Source organism: Muscardinus avellanarius, assembly GCF_963383645.1.
Source record: "Muscardinus avellanarius genome assembly, chromosome: 5".
Lineage (NCBI taxonomy): Eukaryota > Metazoa > Chordata > Mammalia > Rodentia > Gliridae > Muscardinus > Muscardinus avellanarius.
The window spans coordinates 123,856,412-123,882,598 of NC_137790.1; the positions used below are offsets into that span (position 1 = coordinate 123,856,412).

General features: G+C 43.8%; 1 protein-coding gene across 3 annotated transcripts in view; it reads right to left on the reverse strand.

Moving 5' to 3' along the window:
* Nucleotides 1-3,638: 3,638 nt before the first annotated feature.
* GYG1 (glycogenin 1) overlaps nucleotides 3,639-26,187 on the reverse strand; it is a gene marked incomplete at both ends in the record, with an annotated part of 37,277 nt that continues 14,728 nt past the window's right edge. For 2 of the 3 annotated variants that reach the window (XM_080695923.1, XM_080695921.1), the window contains 3 exons: nucleotides 3,639-3,812; nucleotides 6,710-6,929; nucleotides 20,881-21,007. In XM_080695923.1, coding sequence (XP_080552049.1) covers nucleotides 3,639-3,812; nucleotides 6,710-6,929; nucleotides 20,881-21,007 — 521 coding nt within the window. Of the gene's footprint in view, nucleotides 3,813-4,087; nucleotides 4,139-6,709; nucleotides 6,930-20,880; nucleotides 21,008-26,187 lie in introns of all 3 variants that reach the window. The other variant, XM_080695922.1, reaches the window with a different exon arrangement.

The following is a 26,187-nucleotide window of genomic DNA, read 5'->3' on the forward strand; positions in this document are numbered from 1 at the left end:
TGTTTGATGATACAGACTTAAGAACACCTAAGACCTGACCTGAGTGAAAAGAGATTAGCGGCACCATTGTGTTTGATACAGGAACACATCTAAGGTATGTGCCAAGTAACTTCCCAGCTAAGTCCTTCCCTCTTGCTCTGGCTCTGCTCCAACGGAGCCTACCAGTCCTCCTCTCAGAGGTGGCAGGTAAGGCAGAGGGCAGGTTTTCGTCAAGGCCAAGACCTTTGTGCAGGGCTGTGAGCAGAATAATAATTTGGAGTTGGTCTGCTAGCATTAAAAGCCCTGGGGAAGTTCTACCTTTTTGGTCTAGTATCATACAGGAAAATCCAGGTTGATCAGAATCTCCTTAAATATTATATATGGGTTCTTTGTATACCAATACTCCAGTGAGATTAAATATAGACAGTTTGGGAGGGAAAAAAACCAGTCAGTCTACTCTTTCATTCCAAACTTTCAAGCTTACTCTAAAAATGAAGATAGCTTGCTTCTTTACCCAGACAGACATTTATAGAGTTGTGCTTTTAAATATTCATTACAATAAATTTGGCAAGTCATTTAAAAATCTTTGTTTTTGTACAGTTCTGTTTAGTGGTGTTAAATAAAAAATTTAGTTCATCCTAAGAAACTATATAAACCACTGGAATGAAAACTTCACATTATGCTATGGTGTCAGTCTCCTTTATTCTTACATAGTATAATAGCTTTATAAATAATATTGTAAACATTGTATTTCCAATTGTGATCCAACCTGATTTTGTGGTTCAAACTGGATTTGTTTCAAACTTAAAATCAATAAAAATTTCAAAAAGTGATTAGCTTTCTCGGTGCATAATTTTGGTGACTCTCTTCTTTTTAAACAATATGATTTCTTTGAAGATGTCTGTATTACATAACTTTTATTGACAGTACATAAAAATTACTATGAAAATAATTTGCCATTTCTGCCTTTTTTATTTTGCTTAATTTAAGTGCTTGAAGATCCTTGATCAGAAATTAGAGTATATACTTAGCTAATTTAAAATGCCTTGATCTAAAACATTGATTCCAATTAATTTCCTCATCTGTAAGGAAAAAAAGCATTGGTGATAATACCTGTATTTAACAAAAGCTTACAACTGTAGGTTGGAAATAACTAGTTAGGGTAAGAAAATAATCCTATGTAGTTTACTAGTTTATTACCAGCGAAATTTTCCTTGGGCAGTACAAGCTTTATGCTGGGGAATGTCAACGACATTTGTGTGATTTTTTTTTTCCCCCCCTTATTCATAGTACTTGCCAAAGTTTTCTTCATTAGCATTTGGGTAAGATTCATAAAAAATCATGAGGACTGATTTGATGTTTGGCTCCTAATAACTCACATATTTAAACCTAAGTTTTTAACACATTAAAATATTTGCAAAAGGTATAACGCCAGGCAGAGAGAGTTGTAAGGAGAATTAAGATAGTCACGTTATGCATGAATTATAGACCTTGTTCAAGCCTGGTACCAATTCCCAAGGTGTGGAGTTGGCTTCTGTGTGGGCAGACTGTTCACCTGGGGATACAAAAGGGGATTCTGTCTCACGGTCTGAGTCACCGCTTTTGTGTTTTACTTACTGCCTTTGGTGTTTTGGGGGTCCTGGAAAAGATCTTACAGTGTATATTTGGCAGCTTTGTGTGGAGAAGTTAGTACTTCACCTTAGTTAAGAACTGTTCTTAAAAAGATCAGGGAAAGTCTTGACTTCTTGACTTCCCAGCCATTTCATATTGCTTTATGCTTTATGCTATTTTCTGTGGTAAACTTATACCTCTATTTCTGGTTCAAAAAGTCTAATAGCTTTCACTAGTACTTTTTTTCTTGGAGTACTGGGGATTATTAAACCCAGGGGCATTCTACCTCTGAGCTATACCCAGCCCTATTTTATCTTTTTTTTTTTTTTTTTTTTTTTTTTTCCTTCTTGAGAGTCTAACTACTTGCTGAGGCTATCCTTGAATCTGTGATCCTTCTTTCTCAGCTCCCCACGTACTGGGATTACAGACCTGTGCCACCACACCCAGTTCAGATACTTTTAAAATGATAAAAGCTTTTTACCCGAAGAGCATTGTGTCTTATGCTGTATAAAATGCAGCAAATAAAAGGAAGTCAGTACAAATGAGAGCGGAACAATGTTTGATCTCCCTCCCATCTTCTCTCAATTAAAAAACCTTGAATCTTCTTTTAATAATATGCTTTATTTGAGTTGAATATTGCATGGTCACAGAAATAAGGGAGTATTTATATGAAGACGAGAATTCTGTACATCTTGACCAGGGACTCAGAAGCCAAAAACAGTTGCTTCTGACTAGGTCAAATGATGGAGAGGTCTGTGTACCCACAACACCTGACCAGCAAAGGCGCTCAGGGCACTTAAATCTTTGGTATATGTCCCATGTACTTAAGATCATAGCAATTCATTCTCCACCAGTCCAAATAAACTTTCATCTTCAGAAGTCACTTGGTATTTAATGTTTTATGTTAAATCCTCAGATTCTTGAGTTCAGGTGGTAGCCCACCTCCAAGGTGGACCACCGGTGTCCAAACCCGTGTATTCATTCATTCATATGGAAAGGGATGACTGAGTACCCACAGGTTATTCTAGAAATGAAGGAGGGTGACTGAAGGACAGGCCACAAAAGCCATTGCAGCTTCTGCTCAGACCTCTAAAGTTTCTATCATATTCTCCCATTTCTTCACTTGAGTTACTTCTGATTATTTATGTTAATTTAAAAGGGCATTTTGGGTCTCACCCTTCTCTAATCTGCTATCTCTTGCAGCCTAGCCTCATCTGAATTTAATACATTTACATTTCCTTCTGTTATTCTGAATAAAAAGCATTAGAAGGCACTGGGTCCAGTACTTAATCTGACACCCACAACCATCTACATATATTTACATCAAGCTTTAACACTTTCCTGAGGCTGACAAGTTTACAAATTATGGGAAATTCCCCCAACAAGACTTTTTTTAGGGGTGGGGTAGAGGAGTACTTAATTCAACAATCAAGATACGGCGATAAGTCTTTATTTTTCATACAGGGTGCGACTGCAGGTAACCATTAGAGAACACACTGCTGTTTTCAGATCCTAAACAAACGCATTTCAGCATGCTGCCTTATAGTGCATAGGAAACAGTTGAACGTACTCAAGACACTGGGAATAAAATGGGTTAACTCAACTGTGTGACTGAAGGCTGCCTGTACCTTAAGGAATTACCATCACTGGCAGCTTCTGTCCAGGGCAGGGTGAGTGAAGGGTCTAGCAAGCAAGGGGAAGGATGCATGTTCCATTCTGAAGGGAGATGGATTTGGAGTCTGGTTCTGTACGTTTTAAGAGTCAATCTAGCCATCTTTAATACTGAGCATCCTCTACCACTTATGTTGGCAACTGGCATCAACAATTTCTGAAACATTAGGTAAATAAGTCGAATTAAAAAGCAGAACGCTGTCCATATAATTTCACACCTTTTGCCCATTCCTCATGTTGTCCTGCAAAAGTGCCTCATCTCGAGTTTTAGTGAAAGCCTCTAACAACTAACAGACTTTTCTCCCCCCAGCTCTAGATGCTAAGTGTCAGAAACAAGTGCCCACGAAGTAAGTGTGTCCACAGGACGAGGCTGTGCTCTATTGGAGGTAAGTGTCAAGTTTCCTCCGGATGTTGTCAAAGGAATCAGCTCCCAAGTAATCTGCCTGGCCCTGTTCCCACCGCTCCTTCCGCTCTTCCGAGGATACAGAGGGCTGTGAGGTGGCTGGGATCTCCCCAAGGGACAGATGTGATAGAGCTCCCGAGACATGTTCCTAAAAAAGAGAGCACAATCAGAGAAACTCTTTGAGAGTGGAAAATCAGGCATTTTAAAGAATGCAAGAAATTGAAGAAGGTGAGAAAAAGCCAGGATGAATTATCATGCAAAGTAGCAAGAACTGAAAAAGCATTACGTGAGACAAACAAAAGGGACACAAAAATACGAAGGTCGTATGATTTTTTTTTTTTCCTAACAAAATGAAGACTTCTTGACTCAGTGAAAACATTGGGAGAACAAAGGAATTAGGGTCAATGTTTAAGTTCTGCATACCTTTCTACAGAAGCCACAAGAGAAAGCCAGTGTATAGGCCAAGTCTGAAAGCTGCAAACAGTTCATTAGAAAGTGTAAGATGGATGGACAGAGGAACCCAGCTCTCGCGATAAGTTCTCAATCTGTGTGGGCTCGGAAAGGTTGAGAACTTAAACAACACGATACCTGCTACATTTCAGAGAGAACCTACCCAGAGAGCCACAGTGCATACATAAGTTGCCATGTAAGAAGGAAAGCTGAATGGTTTGACTGAGTACCAAACTTCTGCCTGTTCAAGCTTTCATTTGGATTACCAAGTAGCATCTATTCTCGTAGCTTCTGTTGATCAGTTTTGAACAACTGTGTCAATTCACATCTTCACCTGTCCTTGGCTTATAATTCTCATCCCTTGTGTTGTGGAAAGAAGTGTAAATGCGGCAAACAACAAATTTCTGCATCAAATTTGATTCTTGTCGCATATGGGTAGACAATCAACTTCAACTATACCATTAAAGAATACCAATGCTATCTTTCCAAATGCTCTGAGGTGAAATACTGAAAATCTTAGAGATAAAAAAAAAAAAAGTGAATGAGTAAGAATAGCTATTGCTTTTATCAGAGAAAACAGTGGGAGCTGGGCATGGTGGTGCACACTTAATGCCAGTACTTAGGAGACTGAGAAAGGAGGATGGCAGGTTGGTGGCCAGCCTCAGCTGCTTAGTGAGGCCTCCTGCAACTTTATGAGACCATGTTTCAAAATAAGCAATAAAAAAATAGGGCTGGGGGTGTAGCTTGGAGGTAGAATTCCCTGGGTTCCATCCCCAGTACCTAAAAAAAAAGGAAAAAAGTGGGATACATTTTTGAATACCTGTTTTTGTTATTACATATAAGTATATACATACATAAAAATACACGTGTCTGTGTGTGTATACATATATAAGTTATTTTGTAGTCCTAGGGATTGAACCCAGGGGCATTTGACCTCCAAGTTACACCCCCAACCCTACTTTGTTTTTTATGTTAGAAAAGGGTTTCCACTAAGTTATTGAGGGCCTCATCAAGTTGCTGAGGCTAGCCTTGAACTTAATGATCCTGTCTTAGCCTCCCTAGTACTGAGTTTACAGGTGTACCACCATGCCTGGCATATGTAACTTCTTTAAGCCTCAATGAAGAGGAGTTATTGATAGTAGTTGTACTTACTCAATAGAGCAGTTGTAAGGGTTACATATGAAGAGCTAAGTTTTATCAAGCACTTACTATGTGTCAGACCCTGCTACAAGTACTGTGCAGGTGTGATTTTCGTTTTTTATTTTTTTTGCAGTACTAGTAATGGAACCCAGGGGCATCCTACCTCCAAGCAAAACCTCCAGCCCTATTTTTTTATGCTTTATTTTGAAACAGGGTCTCATCTCACTGAATTGCAAAGGGCTTCACTAAGTAGTTTGAAGCTGTCCACTAACTGCAATCCTCCTGACTCAGCCTCCCAAATGCTGGGATTTTCTTTTTTTTGTTTTTTTGTTTTTTTGGTGGTACTGGGGTTCCTGGAAGCCCTTCTACCTCCGGGCTACACTCCCAGACCTATTTTTTAACATTTTTATTTTGAAACAGGGTCTCCTAAGCCAGCGCGCGCGGCTGGCTTCGAACCTGCGCGATCCTCCTGTCTCTGCCTCCCAAGCGCGGGGATTACAAGCGTGCGCCACCACGCCCGGCTAAATGCTGGGATTTTCTGATCCATATAAAATACTTAGAATAAGGAGTGTGTGTTATTTCTCCATTTACCACTTCTGTATTTTGGTACAAGTGCTAGTAAGTAACATGACTAAAATCTATACCACAGAAAAGAGAAAAGTGTCTTATAATTTCTTATAATTACAGCCAGCTGATTAACTGATGACCTTATTGTAATTTACCCATTTAGTTCTAGTTTGATACCTTTATGTGTAACATTTTAATTCCTCATCCTCTTCCAATTCCTCCAAAGAATAAACCTCAGAGAACTCTAAAGTGAGAAAACGCACTGAAGAAGGCTGTTACTGTCAGTGTTTCCATGTCATCTCCCTCCTCTAAAGGGATTTCTTTATCATGCTCCCCTCTTGTCATGGGAGTACAAACACAGGAAGTCAAAATAGTCCTAGAAAATTATTTTAAGTTCACATTATTGTGATTTTCACTGAAAACACATTTTTTTTCTAAGAAGGTGGCAAATATAAAATAGGTATATTTAAATGTTTTACGTTACTAAAACAGATGAGGCAGGTATTCTTTTTTATTCTTCTAATTCTAGGGGATCAAATCTAGAACCTTCTGTATACAAGGCAAGTTTTCGATCACTGAGTTACAATCTCAACCTGGTTGTTCTTTTTATAAACTAACCAAGAATAATCTCAGAGTTTTTTTTTGAACAGTGGGTTAAGAATATAGTTAAAAATGAAAACCCTTTCTTTATCTGCTCAGATCTAATGAAATGTTCCACAACATGTTGGGAGTGGTCATATTTCTTTACTCTAAGCTGGGTATCATTTTCTTTTTATAAAATCTTACTTCTTTGTCTAAAATACTACTAAACATTCCCAACTCTGTCATTACACGGAGTTTTTAAAAGGACAGCACTACATGACATGAAAGAAAGAAAGAAGAACCTACCACATTTAGGTATGAGCAGGTGTCTTTGACAAGGCCATACTGTTGGAGCAGAGGTGCGACGTGGGTGGTAAAGGTGTCCCACCACAGGTGGAGAAATGCTGGATGAATTGTGGTGGAGTCATGGGGCTCACTCTTAACGCTCTTTGTTTGGGGATCATAAGCATAGTTCCATGGCTTGACTCCTCCCAGGAAATGCACAACTTTGACATTTGCACCAAATCTATAGAGTGAGCACAAGTGGAGAGGGTCAGCGGATCATGAGCACTGTTGAAAAGGCAGTCAGAATGTTATTCTGTAAACTTAGAAGTGCGCCTTCCTCTCATGGTGGTGGCTGAAAAAGAAACAGCTCCCTGTGAAAAAGCACAGAAGATGCTTTATTTGCATGTTTAATAATATATAGGCAGGGCATGGTGGCACATGCCTGCAATCCCAGGACTTGGGAGGCTGAGACCAGAGAACATCCTCAGCAACTTAGTGAGATCCTGTTTCCAAATAAAAAATAGAATAGGGCTGGAGGTATAATTAGGAGGAAGACAGCCCCCGAGTTCATTCTCTACTACCATACACACACAACAAACAAAGCAAAAGTACTTCCTGTTTGAGACTGGTCCATTACAACAACCATTACACAAATTCTTTATGGCTATCACACAAAACATTTGTTATTGCCTAATTAAGTTGGAAATGCTTATGCTCTATCATCCAGAAACTAAACTCCTAGGCATATGCCCAAAGAAACTGATGAATGTACAACAGGAGACATAACCAGAATGTTCACGGCAGCAGCAATGTTTGAATAGTCATATACTGACAAGCCGTATTCACATGGCAGATTAGGTTATTGCTCACAAAATGTGCCCTCCTCCTGGCCTTCACTTCCCACTTGATGATAGGCATGGTTGTAGGCCTGATATGGCCAATGGGACGTGGGCCAGAGGGAATGTGCCTGTTCACAGAGGCACTGCTTGGGTCTCTGCCATCTCTGAGAAGTTACAACTTCTGCCAGCAAGAACACATTCTGTGGCCGGATGTTTCCAGAACAATGGCCAACAGGGAACAGATCTGTATCAAACCTTGGCCTAGTCCCAAGCCCAGCTGAGAGGATCCGGGCTATCCCACGGACCCACCAAGAAGAAGGAGAAAGAAAGAAAGTCGAATAAGCACTTGCTTATTGTCATATATCAATTGGAGGTCTTAAATTCATATTAAATTAAATTAAATTCATATTAAATTAAATTCATATTAAATTAAATTGGAGGTCTTAAAGTCATACATCCAGTACATTTTTTAAGGAAAGCTTCTGGTATATTCATATCATAGAATAAAATATAACTGAAAATAAATGAACTATAGCTGTATACAATCATGCAGCAAATGAATAAATTTTTAAATAATATTTACTTGCTTACTTAGTTTGTGGTACTAGAGATTGAACCCAGGGGCATTCTACATCCTAGCTACACCCCTAGCCCTAAATAATAAAAATAAAAAGAATAGTATAATAATAATAATTATTATTAATATATTATTGTTAATAGAAATGGTCTCACTAGCTTGATAAGAGTCCTTGCTGAGGCTGTCTTCAAACCTGCGATCCTCCTGTCTCAGCCTCCCAAGAATGGGATTACAGGCATGTGCCACCATGCCCAACTCAAACAAATTTTAAAAAAATTTACGTAGAAAAAGAAATTCAAGCAAATTTAAATCCATTTCATTTTACTCACATAAAGGCGAAACAAAAAAAAAGTATGGTTTAAAGATTAGAACCTAACCTGTATATAGTTTATGATACTGGTTGTTTGTGGAGACAAGGGAAAACTGTACTGGGGTAGGAACAAAAAGGGTTTCTGAGATTTTGGTTGTGTTTCATTTCTTTTTTGTTGTTGTTGTTAAATTTACTCTAAGCCGAGTGTGGAGATGCACATCTGTAATTATAATACTTGGAAGGCTGAGACAAAAAGATCATAGGTTTGAGGACAGTCTCAGCAACATAGCAAGACTCAGCAACCTAGTGAGACACTATTTCAAAACAAAAAATTAAAAAGGGCTAGGGGTGTCGCCTGGAGGAGAGAATGCTTCTGAGTTCAGTCCTCAGTACCACCACCAAAAGGGGAAAAAATATAAAGGAATAACTGGAGCTGTGAGGCTCACAAAGGCAGAAGCAGAAGGTCATGATGAGCCCCTGAGGAGGATGATCCTACCCGAGGAGACAGTGTGGAGATAGAGCTATGACCTTCAGCACATGCGGCAGATGGCATCTGGGTGGATCATAATAGCACAGGGAATTTGAGGCAGGGATCAGGTGAGTGCCTGTGTGCATGACCAAGTACCCTCCAGTCAGAGCCAAAGAGGAAGCTCTGAGTAGAGGAAGATGCCTGGGTACCAGACTCACATGCATGATTTCAGTGGGTTTCTCCTATAGGCAGCCAGTGTCCTTGAGTATAATGTATAGGTCAAACTAACTAAATCAGACTCTATTCAGGTAATTTTTCCTAACTCCTAATGTTTACTGCAAATAAAACAAAAAAAAAAATCCAGGGTCCTAAATAGCTATCATCTGAACATTTACTGTATTTGGGATCCAATTTTTTTTTTCTTTTTCTTTGGTACTGGGGATTGAACTCAGGGGCATCCAACCTCCCAGCTACACCTCCAGCCCTTAACTGCAATCCTCCTGTCTCAGCCTCTCAGGTGCTAGAGATAGAGGCATGCGCTGTGGTGCTCAGACAAGGCCCAAATTCTTTAAAGACGGTTGGGAATAATAATATTCCTATAAGGAAAAGTTCACTGATGTGTTAGTTGAAGCTCAGAGAGACTACACGCTTTGCCCAGTCCTGTGTAGCTATTAAGTGGTAGAGACAGGATCTGGCTCAGTTTTGCTGCTTTCAAGGGCTGAGCTCTTACAACCCACCACGCTGCCACTCCAAAAACACCTAAGAAAAACAGTCTACTTAAAATATCTTCTTACGGCAATTGAGTCGTCCAGATTACGCTTCTTCTGGAACTGAAAGAAATACCTGCTATCTCTAAACCTGCTCTCTATTTCATACACACAGTATATTATTTTACATGTACATGTACACGCACAGGCACATGTGCAAGCTGTCTTATCCTTAAAAGGGTAAGAATCGTCATGTCCAAATAGGCAGCTGTCATGCATAAGGAGCTATGTACCAGGAGTCTCCAAGTGGCTTCTGCCTACCTGGGGAGATGGGTCATCTACATAAAAATAAGTAAGGGCTACCAGGACAGCGCTAACCCTGTAGGCCATGTGAATTCCAAAGCGGTGACTACAGGCCAGCCTCTCAGGGGCAGCTTTGTGCAGAACCTGGGGACCAGACAATGGCTGAGAAAGATAGGCAGGATTCAGATAACCATCTTCAACACATGTGATAATGGCGAGGGACCCATTCCAGAGGCCTGGCATTCTGTGTTGTGGGCTGCAGGTAGCTGGGCAGGCAGCGCCACATCCTCATAATACAAATCCTTAAGCCTAAAACAGAATAGCTCACATAGGAATGGGCAGGGTGTCCTTCTACCTCCTCACAGATTCACTCCTCTGGACTCAACTTCCCTGCCGGGCACCTTAGCACTTATTTACTCCTTTTATATTAATCAACCACCAAGCCTCAATCTACAGATGGACATTTATATGTACATTAAGTCAGGTACAGTGGTGCACGCCTGCAATTCTAGCTATTCAGGAAGCCGAGACAGGAGTATCTCAGGTTTGAGGCCAGCCTGGGCAACTTAGTTTCTGCCTCAAAATAAATAAAAAGGGCTGGTGTATAGCTCAGAGGTAGAAGGCCTCTGGGTTCAATCTCCAGTACAAATATATACATACATATATATATATACACACATATACATATACATACATGTGCTCTCCAGCACTTCTTTCTATCAATGGGCTTCAGAGCTCACATGGAGAATGACACAGTGGTGCAGCCCACCTGCCCACGGGCACTGCCCAGTGGTCTTCTGCAGCAAGGCTCTTTCTGGGCCCACATGGCTCAGCTCCTCTTAGCACCAGTTGAGGGGCCTCTGCAACCTCCTTGGATCCATGCTGGCTAGGAATCTCCTGCTGCAGCCCACGAGATGTTATTTGGTACACACACACACACACACACACACACACACACACACACACACTTCACTGTGGCCGAGGCCTTGGGCTTCACCTCCAGGGGTCCACGCTTCTGGGAGTGCCTTCAATGCCAAATTGCTCTTGCCCTCTGTCAGGAAAAGGATCCTCCTTCCTGCAGATACACCTTTACCTATTCTACCATAATAGAGAGGAAAAGTATATCCACTGGGCAGGCTTTTCATAGACAGAGCAGCCTTCATTTTAAGAGAGTCCCTGATGAGCCTGTTTGAAGTGGAAACTGAGATCTTATGGGTTCTAAATGTGGAGTGATTGCCCCTTTTACCCTGAGAGAAGGAATTTCTTGGTTGCGAGAGAGAGAGAGATGGGGCTGGAGGCAGAGGAGCAAGAGAGGTGAGCAGGATGGAGGAAGGAGGCAGCGTAGGTGATGTGACCTCCCAACAGTGATTCAAATGCCTGCAACAAATCAGAACAAGTGACAAAATGTACGCACCCGGCATGGTGCGGCACCCCTGTAATCCCAGTACTCAACAGGCTGCAATAGGAGGGTCACAGGTTTGAGGCCAGCCCCAGAAATTTAGCTGGCACCTTAGAAACCTAGTAAGACCTTGTTTTAAAACAGTGAGTCCCATTTTTTATGGTACTGAGGATTGAGCCTAGGGGCATTCGATCTCTGAGCTATACGCTCAGCCCTATTTTATTTTTTTATTTTGAAACAAGGTCTTGCTAAGTTATTGAGGCTGTCCTCCAATCTACGATCCTCCTATGTCAGCCTCCCAAGTACTAGAATTACAAGCATGAGCCACTACACCAGGCTTAGAGTGAGCCTTTTTAAATGGACTGGGGGAAGCTGAGTGTGGTGATGCACGCTTGTAATCCCTGCGCTTGGGAGGCTGAGACAGGAGGATCGCACGGGTTCGAAGCCAGCCTCAGCTACTTAGTGAGGCTCTCAGCAACTTAGTGAGACCCTGTTTCCAAATAAAATAGAAAATAGGTCTGGGAATATAGCCCGGAGGTAGAAAGCCCCTGAGTTCTACCCCCAGGACCACAAAAGAAGGGGGGGGCTGGGGGTGTAGGTTGGAGGTAGAATGCCCCTAGGTTCAATACCCAGTATCAAAAAAAAAAAAAGAATATTTTAGGGGCTAGAGATGGAGCTCCATATGGAAGAGGATGCCTGCCTAGCATGTTCTGCAAACAAACATACAAAAACGAATATTTTAGCCTAAATGCAAATTTGGGGCCATATCTCATTAAAGGAAAATCCATGATATTTTTCTAGGGTTGCATCTCTCTCACCAAAGACAATAATCAGGTGTTAGTCCGACTTTAAACTGCTGTTTAAAAGCAAAATCGCAGAGCCAGGCGTGGTGGTGCACACTTATAATTCCAATACTCGGGAAGCTGAGACAGGAGGATTGCAGGTCCGTGGCCAGTCTCAGCTACTTAGTGAGGTTCGCTGCAACTTGGTGATAACCTGTTTCAAAATAAAGAATAAAAAATAGGGCTGGGGGTATAGTTTGGAGGTAGACTGCCCCTGGGTTTAATCCCCAGTACCAGGCAAAACAGCGGAATGGGGAAGAGGAATGTTGAAGTCAGAAGATAAAGGTCAGCTCACTTCAGAACAAGGATAACCAGAAAATTAAGGGACTTACCCCCTGCCATACTGCCCCCCCAATGCCTGCCAGGAATAATAATAATAATAATAATAATAATAATAATAATAATAATAGCAATTGTCTCTAAATTACCGAGGGCCATTCATTCTGACCCAGTCAGGGGGATTGGCCTCGGCTTGCGTGCATCTCTCAAAATAAACATCCTAATTTTAACTTGATAGAATCTCCAGAGAGTCGTCCAGATCACAAGGCAGGGTCTGAAGCCCGGCCAGCAATAATACTGCGTACGTTAGCCGTTAAAATAATCCCTGTGACCTGATGCTACTTAAAAGACCAGATAGAAATTTCATAACCAGTTTAGTAGTTGAGAAATGGAGCTGGCGACATAAGGGTGAGACGACGGAACGGTTCAGAACGGAAAAGGAACTGATTAATCTCTTCGCGCGCACAGAAGCAGTCTTAATTTTTCACCAAGCTTTTCGTGCACGAGGTTAAATTAGATACGAGAAAGGGACAGGCAGCCCTGCTTGTGCGGCAGCTCTCTGGCGGCGGTGGAAATGGTGTGGCGCATCCTCTTGCCCCTTCAAGTGACTCCGGCACCTCCTCAGATGCGCTCGCACCTGTGGGGCCAGCCGTCCCCGATCCCTTCCCATCACCACCCACTCAGCCACCCGGCCTTCCTCGCCAAGCCAGTCCTTCTCTTCCCCACACATGACCCAAATCCGAGCCACCACACACTCAGCCAGGCACAGTGGCACATGCCTGAGATCCCAGTACTTGGGGAGGCTGAGACAGGAGGATCGCACGTTGGAGCACACTTAGTGAGACCCTTAGCAACTCAGAGATTCTGCTTCAAAATTAAAGAGATAAAATAGGCCGGGCGCGGTGGCGCACGCTTGTAATCCCCCCGCTTGGGAGGCGGAGACAGGAGGATCGCGCAGGTTCGAAGCCAGCCGCGCTGGCGTAAGAGACCCTGTTTCAAAAATATAAAATAGGTCTGGGAGTGTAGCCCCGGAGGTAGAAGGGCTTCCAGGTACCCCCGTACCACCAAAAAAAAAAAAAAAAAAAAAAAAAAAAATACCCACCCTGTTTCCAAATTTTAAAAAAGTATGAAAATAGGTCTGGGAGTGTAGCCTGGAGGTAGACGGGTTTCCAGGAACCCCAATACCACACACACACACACACACACAAAAAAAAAAAAAAAATAGTATAGGGCTGGGTGAAACTCAGAGGTAGACTCTGGTTTGATCTCTAGTACCAAAAATAAAATAAAATTAAAATTAAAATAAGTGTCACAAACTGGAGTCCCCAAGGGCTGGGGCTGGTCATGCACGGAAGGAGTGCCCCTGACCAGGGGGAGTTATGGGACTCAGGACAGATGAAGTTCCATCCTAGAACACAGCACTTTCCCAGTCTCAAACCAGGACCCAACCTATTCATCCTCATCTTGCAAGTGAATTCTCCCGCCGCCTGGAAATCGGAACACCCATGACTCTCAAACCCAGACTTCTTGACCTAGACTAGCGTCAACCCCGCTGCCTGCCGGGCGAGCCCCTCCCGCACGCTGTCACACTGCCCTGGGCTGGCTCGGCAACCAGCATCCGTGGTGGGACCCCCAGCATCCGTACCCACACTGTGCGCCTTCCTTGCTGTTTCTGAGGACGAACTGGCCCGGCTCTTACCTGAACCCACCCTCTCGGCTGCGCAGTACAGCCCATCTTCTTTGACTTACTCAACCTCTCTCTTTAAGTTTTCTGCACTGTAGCATCACTACTCCACATACAGATGTGCTGCCACATCTGCTTTCTTTACAAAACAATCATTGCCACCTCTCTTGACCCTACATTCCCGGAAACCAGCTGCCACCCACACACACACACACTTTTTTTTTTTCAGCCGTAGATGCCCCAGAAGATCTGTGTGTTCACTGCCTCCATTCCCAGGGACCTGCTTCCAGCAGGTTTCCTTCTCCCCCCCTCCACCGGATGGAGTGTTGCCAAGGTCGCCATTGACCTCTATGCTCCTTGTCGGTGCCAGCGCTCCATCACCCTCTCACCTGACCCATCCAGCATCTGGCACAGACAGGTCGCTCCTTTCTTCCTGACACGTTTTCTTTGTGTGGCTTCTGCCAGCACTGCACTTACTGGGTCTCCTCTTACCTTGCTAATCTCTTGTCCCTATTTCTCTTTCTCTCTCTCCCTCCCTCTCTCTCTCTCTCTCTCTCTCTCTCTCTCTCTCTCTCTCTCTCTCTCTCTCTCTCTGTGTGTGTGTGTGTGTACTAAGGATCAAACCCAGGAGCATTCTCTCTCTGAGATCCACCCCTATCCCTTTTGTTTTGTTTTGTTTGCAGTACTGGGGATGGAACCCAGGGGCATTCTACCTCTGACTAACACCCCCAGCCCTATTTTTTATTCTTTATTTTGAAACGGGGTCTTCTCACTGAGTTGCAGAGGGCCTCACTACGTAGCTGAGGCTGTCCGCGAATAGCAGTCCTCCTGTCTCACCCACCCGAATGCTTGGATTACAAGCGTGCGGCCACCACGCCCATCACCTATTTATTTTTTATTCTTTTTATTTTGAAACAGGGTCTTGCTAAATTGCAAAGGGGCTCAAGTTGCTGAGGCTGGCTGAGAACCTGTGGTCCTTCTGTCTTAGCCTCCCAAGTACTGGGATTACTGGTGTGAGCCACCATGCCCTGCACTTCTAGCACTTTTTTTTTTTTTTTGTTTTGAAACAGAGTCTTGCTAAATTGCTGACAGGATTAGTACTGGGATTACAGATTACAGGTGTATGCTGCTGCACTCCGGGACTCTTTACTATTGATAGTTACTATGTTGATCCCACCCTCTTGTCTCATGACTATAATATCATTTTTATCCTGATGACTCATAGTTTTGTCCCATCCAGACCTCTCTGGTGTGTGTGTGTGTGTGTGTGTGTGTGTGTGTGTGTGTGTGTTACTGGGGATGGAAACCAGGGACTTTCTACTTCTGAGCTTATACCCCCAGCCTTATTTTTTAGTCTTTTTTTATTTTTGTCTTCTTTTTGTTGATAATTTTATTTCATTTATATTTTAGCAATAAAACTAAATGTGGTTTTAGCAAAATAGGTTCACATTACTGATCGAGTCAATTTTAGCTCTTGGTCTATTTTCAAATAATACAGCAATAACCACATGCTCATAGGAGTTTGCATCAATCCAGAGAGAGAGAGAGAGAGAGAGAGAGAGAGAGAGATAGTTTTACTGGGGATTAAACCCAGGGACATTCTACCTCTGAGCTCGCCTGATTTTATTTTTTATTTTGAAACAGTGTCTCACTAGGTTGATGAGAGTTTCACTACTTGCTGAGGCTGTCCTGGAGTCTGCAATCCTCCTGTCTCAGCCTCCCAAGTATTAGGATTACAGCATGCACCACTGTGCCCAGCTAGTATAATATTTTTAAGTATGATTAAAAGACCATGGAATGAATCATAGTCTTTCCTTGTTACTCACAGAAGTCAAAAACTGGGTCTCACTGAGTTGCGAAGGGCCTTACTTAAGTAGCTGAGGTTGGCCGTGAACCACAATCCTCTAGTCAACGCCTCCTGAATGCTGGGATTACAAGCGTGCACCACCATGCCCAGCCAGACCTCTCTCTTAAACTTTTATATTTACCTACCATTTCCACTCTTTCACCAAGAGGTTAATATGTACCTCTCGAGTTTCATATATCCTGAAGCTAATACATTCAGCATGCCTCTCATTAATCCCTGTCCCTGCAAACCTGCCTCACCCACCGTCCTCCCTGTTTCAGGAAATGGAACTGCATCCTTCCAGCTGTTTGGGCACAAATCCCTGACAGTCACACTTGACACAGCCCACCAAATGTCTGATTTTTCAAAAGACCTCAGAAACTTTGATTTTATGTGACATTCCCTAATTTCCAAACACTGACAACTGAAAAGAAAAAAAAGAAAGAAAGCATCCTGTGTGGCAAAACCAAAATGTACCTGCAGAAGTACAGTAAGCAGCCCAAAGCTTTGCAGTCCTTGAGGGAGGCCTGTTTCCCTCCCCCTTCCTTCCCTCTCCTGTTCAGCCTGCAGGTCCCAGCCAGACTCCTGCTCCACACACCGGCTCCCGGTGAGCTCTTTTAATCTACAGTCAGGGCAGCCTCTGAAGGCTGGGTGGGGCTTGAGGGATGCCCCGGTGCAGGGTGCAGAGCCCTGGCCCAGCAGTGCAAGCCCTTGGGGGTTGAGCCCTGAAAGGCTTGGGCGATGAAGACTTGGGTGGTACAGCTGAAGCATCAGGGGTGAGATCTGTGCCATCAGAAGCCGCATTCAGAAGTGGGGCGCCTGGGGTACCACAGGTGTTGTGGACACCAGAAAAGAGGCACAAGGTGTCTGTGCAGCTGCTGCTTGATTTCCTCTGCACTAGAGGCGTGATGGATGGTGTGGTGGTCCAGGAAGCTCCACCCGCCTGGCACCTGCAGAGTGAGTGGACCGCAGGCAGCCTCCTCCTTGGCCTGTGGAGCTCCCAACCCACTCCAGGTGAGTTGGTCCCCCCCAAAAATGACCCGAAACACAACAACCTCAAGTTGTGGGCAGAACAGTAAGAATGTAAAAAGAAATGAAAAGAAAAAGATCATGGCTTCAGTAAAAACAGTTATGGGGAGAGTCCGGGCGGTGGTGGTGGGGAGTCCCAGGGGCTAAGGAAAAACCACTGAATCAGAAATACACAAGATCAGTAGATCTCAGCACACTAAGGCTAGGTTTCTTTGGGGGAAAACATTTATTTATTTATTTATTTATTTACTTACTTACTTACTTACTTACGTACTTATTAATTTTTGCAGTCCTGGGAATTGAACCTAGGGACATTCTTCCTCTGAGCTACACTCCTATCCCTGTTTTTTATTCTTTATTTGGAAACAGGGTCTCACTAAGTTGCTGAGAGCCTCATGAAGTAGCTGAGGCTGGCTATAAACCTGCGATCTTATCTCAGCCTCCCACGTACTGAAATTATAAGCTTGGGCCACCATGCCTGGCTAAAATATTGATTTTAAATATGTTTGATATGGTCTTAGTGAATAAGCCACATTCTTGAAAAAGAAAAGGAAATGAATTATCCTCAAAAGTTTAAAGCATTAAAATAAATGAGAAAAAATTAATTTTCACTAGGCCAAGTCTCAGATCATATTTAAATTTGAGTACAAGGGGGAAATAAAAATATTTACATGAAAAATATTTTATAAATCAGGCTTTGAAGTCAACCCATTAATTTCTTTTTTTATTTTTTATTTTTTATTTTTGGTGATACTGGGGATGGAACATTATACCTCTGAACTACACCCCAGCCCTAATTTATTCTATTTATTTTGAAACAACTAAGTTTTGGAAGCCTCACTACATTGCTGAGGCTGGCTGTGAACCTGTGATTCTCCTGTCTCAGCCTCCTAAGTACTGAGATTATAAATGTGCCCAATAGCCGGGCGTGGTGGCGCACGCTTGTAATGCCTGCGCTTGGGAGGTGGAGACAGGAGGATCACTCAGGTTCAAAGCCAGCTGCGCTGGCTTAAGAGATTCTGTTTCCAAAAATAAAAAAGTATAAAATAGGTCTGGGAGTGTAGCCCGGAGGTAGAAGGGCTTCCAGGGACCCCAGTACCACCAAACAAAACAAAACAAAAAACAAAACAAACAAAAAAACCCAAATGTGCCCAATATGTGATGGATTTTAAAAAAGACTGATAACATTTTTATAGCACCATTTGAAAAACAAATTTTACGTTGTATGGGTAAAATAGGTCCTTCATTGGAGAAAAGAAAAACAAAACCAAAAAATCTATTATTCATTAAAAGCCTACTGGGTCTTAAAGATTACCTTAGGTACTTTCAATAATACCATTTTAGCCAGGCATGGTGGCACACACTTGTAATCCCAGTAATTGGGAGGCTGAGCCAGGAGGATCACAGGTTCCAGGACAGCCTCAGCAAGTACTGAGACTCTCAGCTATTTAGCAAGACCCTGTTTCAAAACAAAAATAAAATAGGGCTGGGAGCATAGCTCAGAGGTAGAATGACCCGTAGGTTCTATCCCCGGTATCATAAACAAACAAACAAACAATGAAAAGGACTTGGGCCAACCAGATGTGGTGGTTCATGCCTGGACTTCCAGTACTTGGGAGGCTGAGACAGGAGGATGGCAAGTTCAAAGCTAGACAAAGCAATTTAGTGAGACTCTGTTTCAAAATACAAATTTAAAAGAGCTAGGCGTATATATATAGCTCAGGTATAAAATGCCCTGGGCTCAATCCCTAGTATGAAAAAACAACAACAACAAATTGGACAATTTGTACTAATGTAAAATATAAGAGAAATGTTAACTACCTACATCAAAAAGAATTTCTGGCAGAGAGAAGGGAAAGAGGAGTTCTCTGATCTGGTTTCTACATTCCTACACAGGAAGCGTCGGGAGCTGGCACGGGTGCACTATCATCGGGAGCTGGCACGGGTGCACTATCACAGACGCAGAGCTGACGGCCCAGGCACGCGCAGCGCAGCAGCAGCACTAACTCCTGTGGTCCCCAGGCCAGCTGCCATCCGCCCAGTGGACGGTGCTGGTCCCAATCTCCCCGATGCTGCGGTGCAATAAGCCAAGGAGATTGCCAAACTCGGCACTCATTTCTTGAGCCAGAAAAGAAGAAGCCCTTCTCCCCATTTTGGTTATTGTGATCTCAGAATTTCTTTGGGGAATTCATTGGGAGGATAGGAAACAACTGTGTTTTGGGGGAAAAGAGACCAAGGTTCTAGCAAAGAAGTCTCTGTCTCCCCTCCCTCCCCCAGAGTCAACTCTGCTCCACTGGCTTCTGGTTCTTCTGTGTTGATAGAAAACGAATGCAAGCCGTTCCTTGTGACACAGGCTGTCCCAGTGGGTTTGGTGTTGGCGAGTTAGGCAGAATTCAAGGCGGAGTCAAATGAAACCACAGGGAAAGCTTTACTCGATACCAGAAGGCCCTTCCTCTGCGGATCTGAGGCTAACTGTGGGGTGTGAGAGACACATCATCGTACTGTGCTCAAGACACTTGCCGACTGTGCCTACCATATCCTGCTCACACTATTAAAAACTCCTTCACACTGTCGCTTTTTGTTTTCTTTTGTTTTGTTTTATTGCTTGTTAAATTGAATCTAGTCAAAGAAATTATAAACAAGTGCCCCGTTGCAGATAGACTCAGCTGTTCGGGTCAGGCTATCCTGGTTTATAGGAACATTGTTTAAACTGGCAGGGTCAGATATGAAGCAACAAGGATCAAAATAATTCAGGTCCACAATTCCCGGGAAGACGGATTTGGATTTTACGAGCCCAGGGGACTGAGGGGTGGAAGTATCGCTTCTCCTGCTCGTCTCTTTGCGGGGAATCCTGCCCTTTGCTTTATTCAGAACACAGATGTTGCCCAGTGTGCCTGTTGCACTGTGGAAAGGGAAACGGGCTGAAAGGCTACACGATGTCGGGGGCGTATGCCAGGGGAACCCGCAGCTTGAAAGAACACAGATGCTTCTAATCCTTATCTGGGGGACGTTGATACAGTCTGCCCCCAAAAAGAACAGAAAAGGAAACATTTCTGCCCAAACAAGCTAGACGTGCTCATTGCGGGTGAGTACGCGTGGGGATAAGGAAGCAGGTGGAGAGAAAGGCCCTTTGTTTTCTGCTCCCTCAGGAATGAGAGAAGAGCCAGGCTCAGTTCTGAGCTGGACCCCTCAAGGCTGCGTCTCAGAATCAGCCTGATAGCGAGGCCCCCGTTCAAGAAATCTGAATCATCTCCCTGCTTCAGCACCAATGAGTCAGAAGCTAAAGAGCAGGGTGCAGGCCCTGGCGGTGAGGCCAACACTGCAGCGGGGCTGGATTAGAAGTGTCCCAGGGACAGTGGTAAACAAGGATGTTACCAAACGGTGACAAATGTCCATGGAGCACTGTGTGGGCACCATCGGCTCACTCCTTCATATGTGTGTGTGTGTGTGTGTGTGTGTGTGTGTGTTACTAGGGATTAAACCACAGGTATTCTACACACCTAGCCCTTTATATTTTTGTTTGAAAACAGGGTCTCACTAGGTTGCTGAGAGTCTTGTTACGGGTTGGCCTTCAACCTGTGATCCTCCTGTCTCAACCTCCCAAGCATTGGGATTATGAGCTTGTACCACCACGCCCTGCTGCATTCTGTATTCCTGACTCGCAGGAGGGTCAGGCACCACAGGGAACCTTGGCTGGTGGAGCAATATGCTCTGGTTAACTCAAGACAGAGTCAAATCAATGACATCAAAGTCGGTCCCAACTGCAGCCATGCTGCTTACACGAGAAAAACTTTCCTCCAAGTCCCCAACTGTTATCTTCCCCCAAAACACAATGACACACCCCAAACAACTGGAAACCCCAGCCCGACCTCACCATCCCCAACCACAGTGACGCCACTGGGACTTACGCTTTAAATGCTGGGAGGTAGGAGTATATCGAAATGCTACTTAGGTTATAAATAAATGGTAGGTGTTTTCTGATATCTGTTGTTGCCCAGTTGCTAAAAAACGTGTTCAGTAAGCCCTGGTCCCCACCTGAAAGAAAAAGAAGGAATCAGCGTTAGGAGACCTGTAAGATAGTTTAATAATTTTAGAGCAGCATAGAAGTCGGCCTTTAAAATTATTAATTCCATTTAAATATAATAAATTTCATGTCACCTCCATTAGGGACATTTTATGGGATGGCCATTTTCCCCGATTGAATTCATTAATTCAACAAATCCTTAATGAGCAGCTACTCTGTGGCCCTGGGCACTGTAGAGGGAACAGGGACCAGCAGACATGGCTGTCATCCCTCCGGGGATGGGGGCGAGCAGCGGTGGTGTGGGTACTGAGACCAGCAGGTCAAGAATCATCCATCAGCAACACAGACAGAGGCGGAGAAAGTGAAGCAAGGTCCAGGCTGCTGTGAGCTGCTGTCCAGGGGTGTGCTGCTGAGGGAGAGCAAGAAGACTGGCCTGAGTGCTGGCTGCCGAGTGGGAGCGGGTTTGTAGCTTGGGAAGAATCTCAGAGAGGTTGGCAAAGAGTCAGTAATCCTAGTCATTCAGAGGCTGAGACAGGAAGATCACAGTTTTGAGGCCAGCTTCAGCAACTGAGCGAGACCCTGTTTCCAAATAAAAAAGTAAAAAGGGCTGGGGGTGTAGCATGGAGGTAAAATGCCTCTGAGTTCAATTCCTAGTGTCTGTCTCTGTTTCTCTCTTTCTCTCTCTCTCTCTCTCTCTCTCTCTCTCTCTCTCTCTCTCTCTCTCTCTCACACACACACACACACACACACACACACACACACACACACAGAGTTGGCAGGGACCAGACTAGACTTTATTCCCGTTTAAGGATGTTTTCCCCAAGTCAATGGAAAGTAGAAAGCAAAGGAGAGGTGGACACAGTGGTGCACACCTATAATCCCAGCAATCCCAGCAATTTGGGATGCTGAGGCAGGAGGACCACAAATTGGAGGCCAGCCTGACCAACTTGATGAGACCCTGTCTGACAATAAAGAAGTTCCCAGAACAACCCCCCACCAAAAAAAAGCAAGAGAGAGTAAGCTTAGATTTAAAAAAAAAAAAATTGTTTTCTGAGCTGCCTCTGTTGGCTCCTCGGCAGAGGTCCAAAGGCCACGTCACTCCAGGGTCCCTCTTCTGCTGCTGACCCCATCAGTCATCACTGGCCAAGGGCAGCTACAGCCACACAGCACAGCGCTTCCTCAGCCCTCGGGGCGCCTGGCCTTATGCCTTCCTTGTAAAGTGAGTATCTCGGCCGTTCATTCAAAAGGAAAACGAGAAATTCAAATAGCTAAGTGGCAAACCTAAATCATGAGCATGTAAGTAAGCAAGCAGGATGCTAAACCACCTCGAAACACATTCCTCCGTGGAGTCCACGGCTCACAAGCTTTCAGAAAACGCACTTAGACCCAGAGTTTCCTGTGCAGCAGAGAGGGAGATGAGGAAGATGTGTAGGTGTGCAGGGCTGCAGGCAGGGGGAATCCTGCTAAGTGTGAGGGGGCGTGCCACATCATCACTCCCCTCCTGGTCCTCTCTGCCCCAAGCTGCACTTTCCTCTCTCAACAGATGGCAAGTCCAATAGGCTGTCGATACTGTTTGTTTTCTTTTTGGCTTTGAAAGAAACTTCAAAAATGTAAAGATTCAATTTCTAGTGTTAAGTAGTGAGCTGAGGGCTTTAAGGTTGAAAGTTCAAGTGTCACCTTATCCACGTTCTGTGTACCCTATTCTTTCCAAAAGTCTGCGATCAATTCTGAGGATCAAAGGTGTTCAGGTGAATGTCTATGGAGGGACCTCGACCGCACAGAAAGCCGAGTTCACCTGCCCAAGTTCGCAAGCACGATAAAGACAGCAGCAGGGGATGTCTCAGCGTTACTAAGATGCACTGGACCGAACGTTCATGTCCTCCCAAATTTATTAGGTTGAAATGCTTAACCCTCAAAAGGAAGTCAATTAGTACCCTTATGAACGGGGTCCAGAAGGGGTCCCCGCCATGTCAGGTTACAGCAAAACCAGGGAGAACCAGGAAGAGGGGCCCTTCAAGACACCAAATCCGCCAGCACCTCGTCCTTGGACTTGGCAGCTTCCAGAACCATGAGCGATATTCCCTGTTATTTATAAGCTTCCCCCCTTGATGGTATTTTGTTATTACAGTCTGAACAGACTAAGACAATGAGCAAATAAATACGAAAACAGAAGATGATTTTAGCTATATAGACAAAGTGACATATCTTGTCACACAAAATATTAAAGGCAAACACTATGCCATTCAGGAGAGGCACAGTTTGGATGCTACAAAGATACTCCTAACATGGGACAGATGCTACTAGCAGTAAGGTCTAGAGTGTCAACAATTTAATTTTCTACATAATCATCAAAACAAAGATGAAGGTAATATTCAAAGCAGCTTACTTTATAACAGCAAGACTGGAAATAGCCCAAATATCCTTCAACAGACATTTCAATACGTTCATACGGCAGACTACTACTCAGCAATAAAAAGGAGCAAACTAAAAACGCACCCAACTGGGACCTATCTCAAGGGCGTTGTGCTGAGTGGAAACTCCAGTTCTACCAGGCGGTAGGTGTGTGAGTCCACTTAAATGACATCCTTCAAGTGACCAAAGTGTAAAGAACACATTCATGATTGCCAGGGGCCAGCGAAGGAGAGGAGAGGAGAGGAGAGGAGAGGAGAGAGAGAGGGAGGTGGCTGGAGAGTATTATAAGGTGCCCAGTGATGGAACCATTTTCTGTTTGGACTGTCATGGCGACCACACCAATCTACATGTGCATGAGATAGTATGGAAAATACATACATGCACTCAGGCAAATATACACAGAACTACATTTAACACCAGTAAAACCAGAAGAAGGCTGGTGTTTTAAATCAGTGTCAATGTCCTAGGTGTGATATTATTTTTATTTTTTTTTTTGCTGGGTATTACCACTGAGGGAAGCTGGTAAAGGGCACATGGGGGTCTCTCTATTTTAATTCTTACAATGGTGTGCCAATCCACAATCGCAAAAAATAAAAAACGCAGGGATTAATGGGGTTAAAATGCAAAATACAATCAAGAACTGTCAGTCATTAGATTCCAAATTCCACAAGAACAGAGAGCATGACCTTTCTTTTCTTATCATACCAATTCTGGTATGTAGCAAAATGTCTTAAGTATAGACATGGTACTTGTGGAATGAAAGCAAGAACGTTAGACATAACAGCAGAAAAGTCGAAACAGCTTAAAATATACTACCACGGGAATTCCGCTAGTGGGAATATTAATAAGCCATGAACACTCATGTATACAAAGACCATCAGTCCACTGTATAACATAAAGATACACCGCGGTGTATACCACAATAATAATTAAGACCAGAAACCTTAATAAACACTCATCTAGGGAAAATGTAATTGTGTTAGAAGAGCTAGAAGAACAGTGGTATAGATATTCCCTTTACCCATATATATATATATATATATATATATATATATATATATTGTGTGGTGCTGGGGATTGAGCCCAGGGGCATTCTAACTTCAAGCTACTCCCCCAGACCGATTTTTTATTCTTTTTTTTTTGAAACAGGGTCTCACTGAGTTGCAAAGGGCCTCACTAAGTAGCTGAGGCTGTCCGCGAACCTGGGTCCTCCTGTCTCAGCCTCCCGTATGCTGGGATTACAAGCGTGCGCCACCACGCCTGGCTGTTTTGTAGTTTTAAAGTATTAACACAAAAAGGGCGAGAATGAAAACTGTGTTCAGATCTTCCTCAGCATTTTTCACTTGTTAAGTATGAAGTATGATTCTATTAAATGAAAAATATGCACGTAGGTTATAAAGCACATTAATGATAAAATGCTACACACCCACTGTCCAATGTAAGGAGCTGAATGTTCCAACCTGATCCCCAGCCCGAGCTCACTGTCCCTTCCCCACAGAGGTCGCTACCAGTCACAGCTTCTGTTTGTGATTGTCCTGCTCTCCCTGATTGTACTAGATATAGCCTGTATCCCCATACAACACATGTATTTGCTCTTCTTTAGAACTTTGTAAAACTGAGCATCATACTCTGCATTTTTTCACTATTAGTCTGTGTGTGTGTGTGTGTTTGTATGTGTGTGTGTGTGTTTGTGTGTGTGTGTGTGTGTGTGTGTGTGTGTGTGTGTGGTTTTTTTTGGTGGTACTGGGGTCCCTGGAAACCCTTCTACCTCTGGGCTACACTCCCAGACCTATTTTTTATATTTTTATTTGGAAACAGCATCCCTTAAGCCAGAGAGGCTGGCTTCGAACCATCGCGATCCTCTTGTCTCCGCCTCCCAAGCATGGGGATTACGAGAGCGTGTGCCACCACGCCCAGCTCTATTTGTCTTTTAATGGCACATGGCCAAGTCTTTTTAATTAGACAACTCCACTTAGACTACTGGCTACCTGCAATGTAGTGAATAAATCTATTTCCATGAGGACTCAGTCATTGTTTTTGCTACTAGGACTTTGTTTTTGTTTTGTTTTGTTTTTGTGGTACTGGAGTTTGAACCCAGACCTTTTTATTATTTGGAAAAGGTCTCACTAAGTTGCTGAGAGCCTCACTAAATTGCTGAGGGTTGACCAACTAAATTGCTCCTGGGGATTAAACCCAGGGGTGTTCTACCTCCAAGATAGACTTTCAGCTCTTATTAAGATTTTTTACTTTGTTTTTTATTTGTTTGTTGGTTGGTTGATTTGTACCTAGGGCAGTCTACCTCTGAGCTACACCCCAGCCCAAATAGCTGAGAGTCTCACTATTTGCTGAGACTGTCCTTGAACCTGTGATCCTCCTGTATCAGCATCCCAAATACCGAGATTACAGGTGTGCACCTCCATGCCCTTTGCAGTTTAACTTTCAGGTTTGATCTGGGTATGCCTGGGAACAGGAGTTGGAGCTGCTGAGCCCTCACACCCTGGCTAGCTGCCTCTGGCCACAGGAGGCCGTTTCCATTCACCCTCTGGTACCCTGCAAACATCATCAGCCCATTTGCTGTGTCCCACAGGAGGCAGACTGAGCTGGTGGAATTGGTGGTGCTGGGTACCATCTGCTGTGTCCCACAGGAGCCCCTGGTGGAACTGGAAATAAGCAAGAAGAAAGGGCAGCAGGGCCGACTTGGGGGACCGATGGTGTCTATCAAATTGGCACATCTTGAACTAGCCAAGACCTGGCCCAGAGGGTACAGCAGTGATCCTCA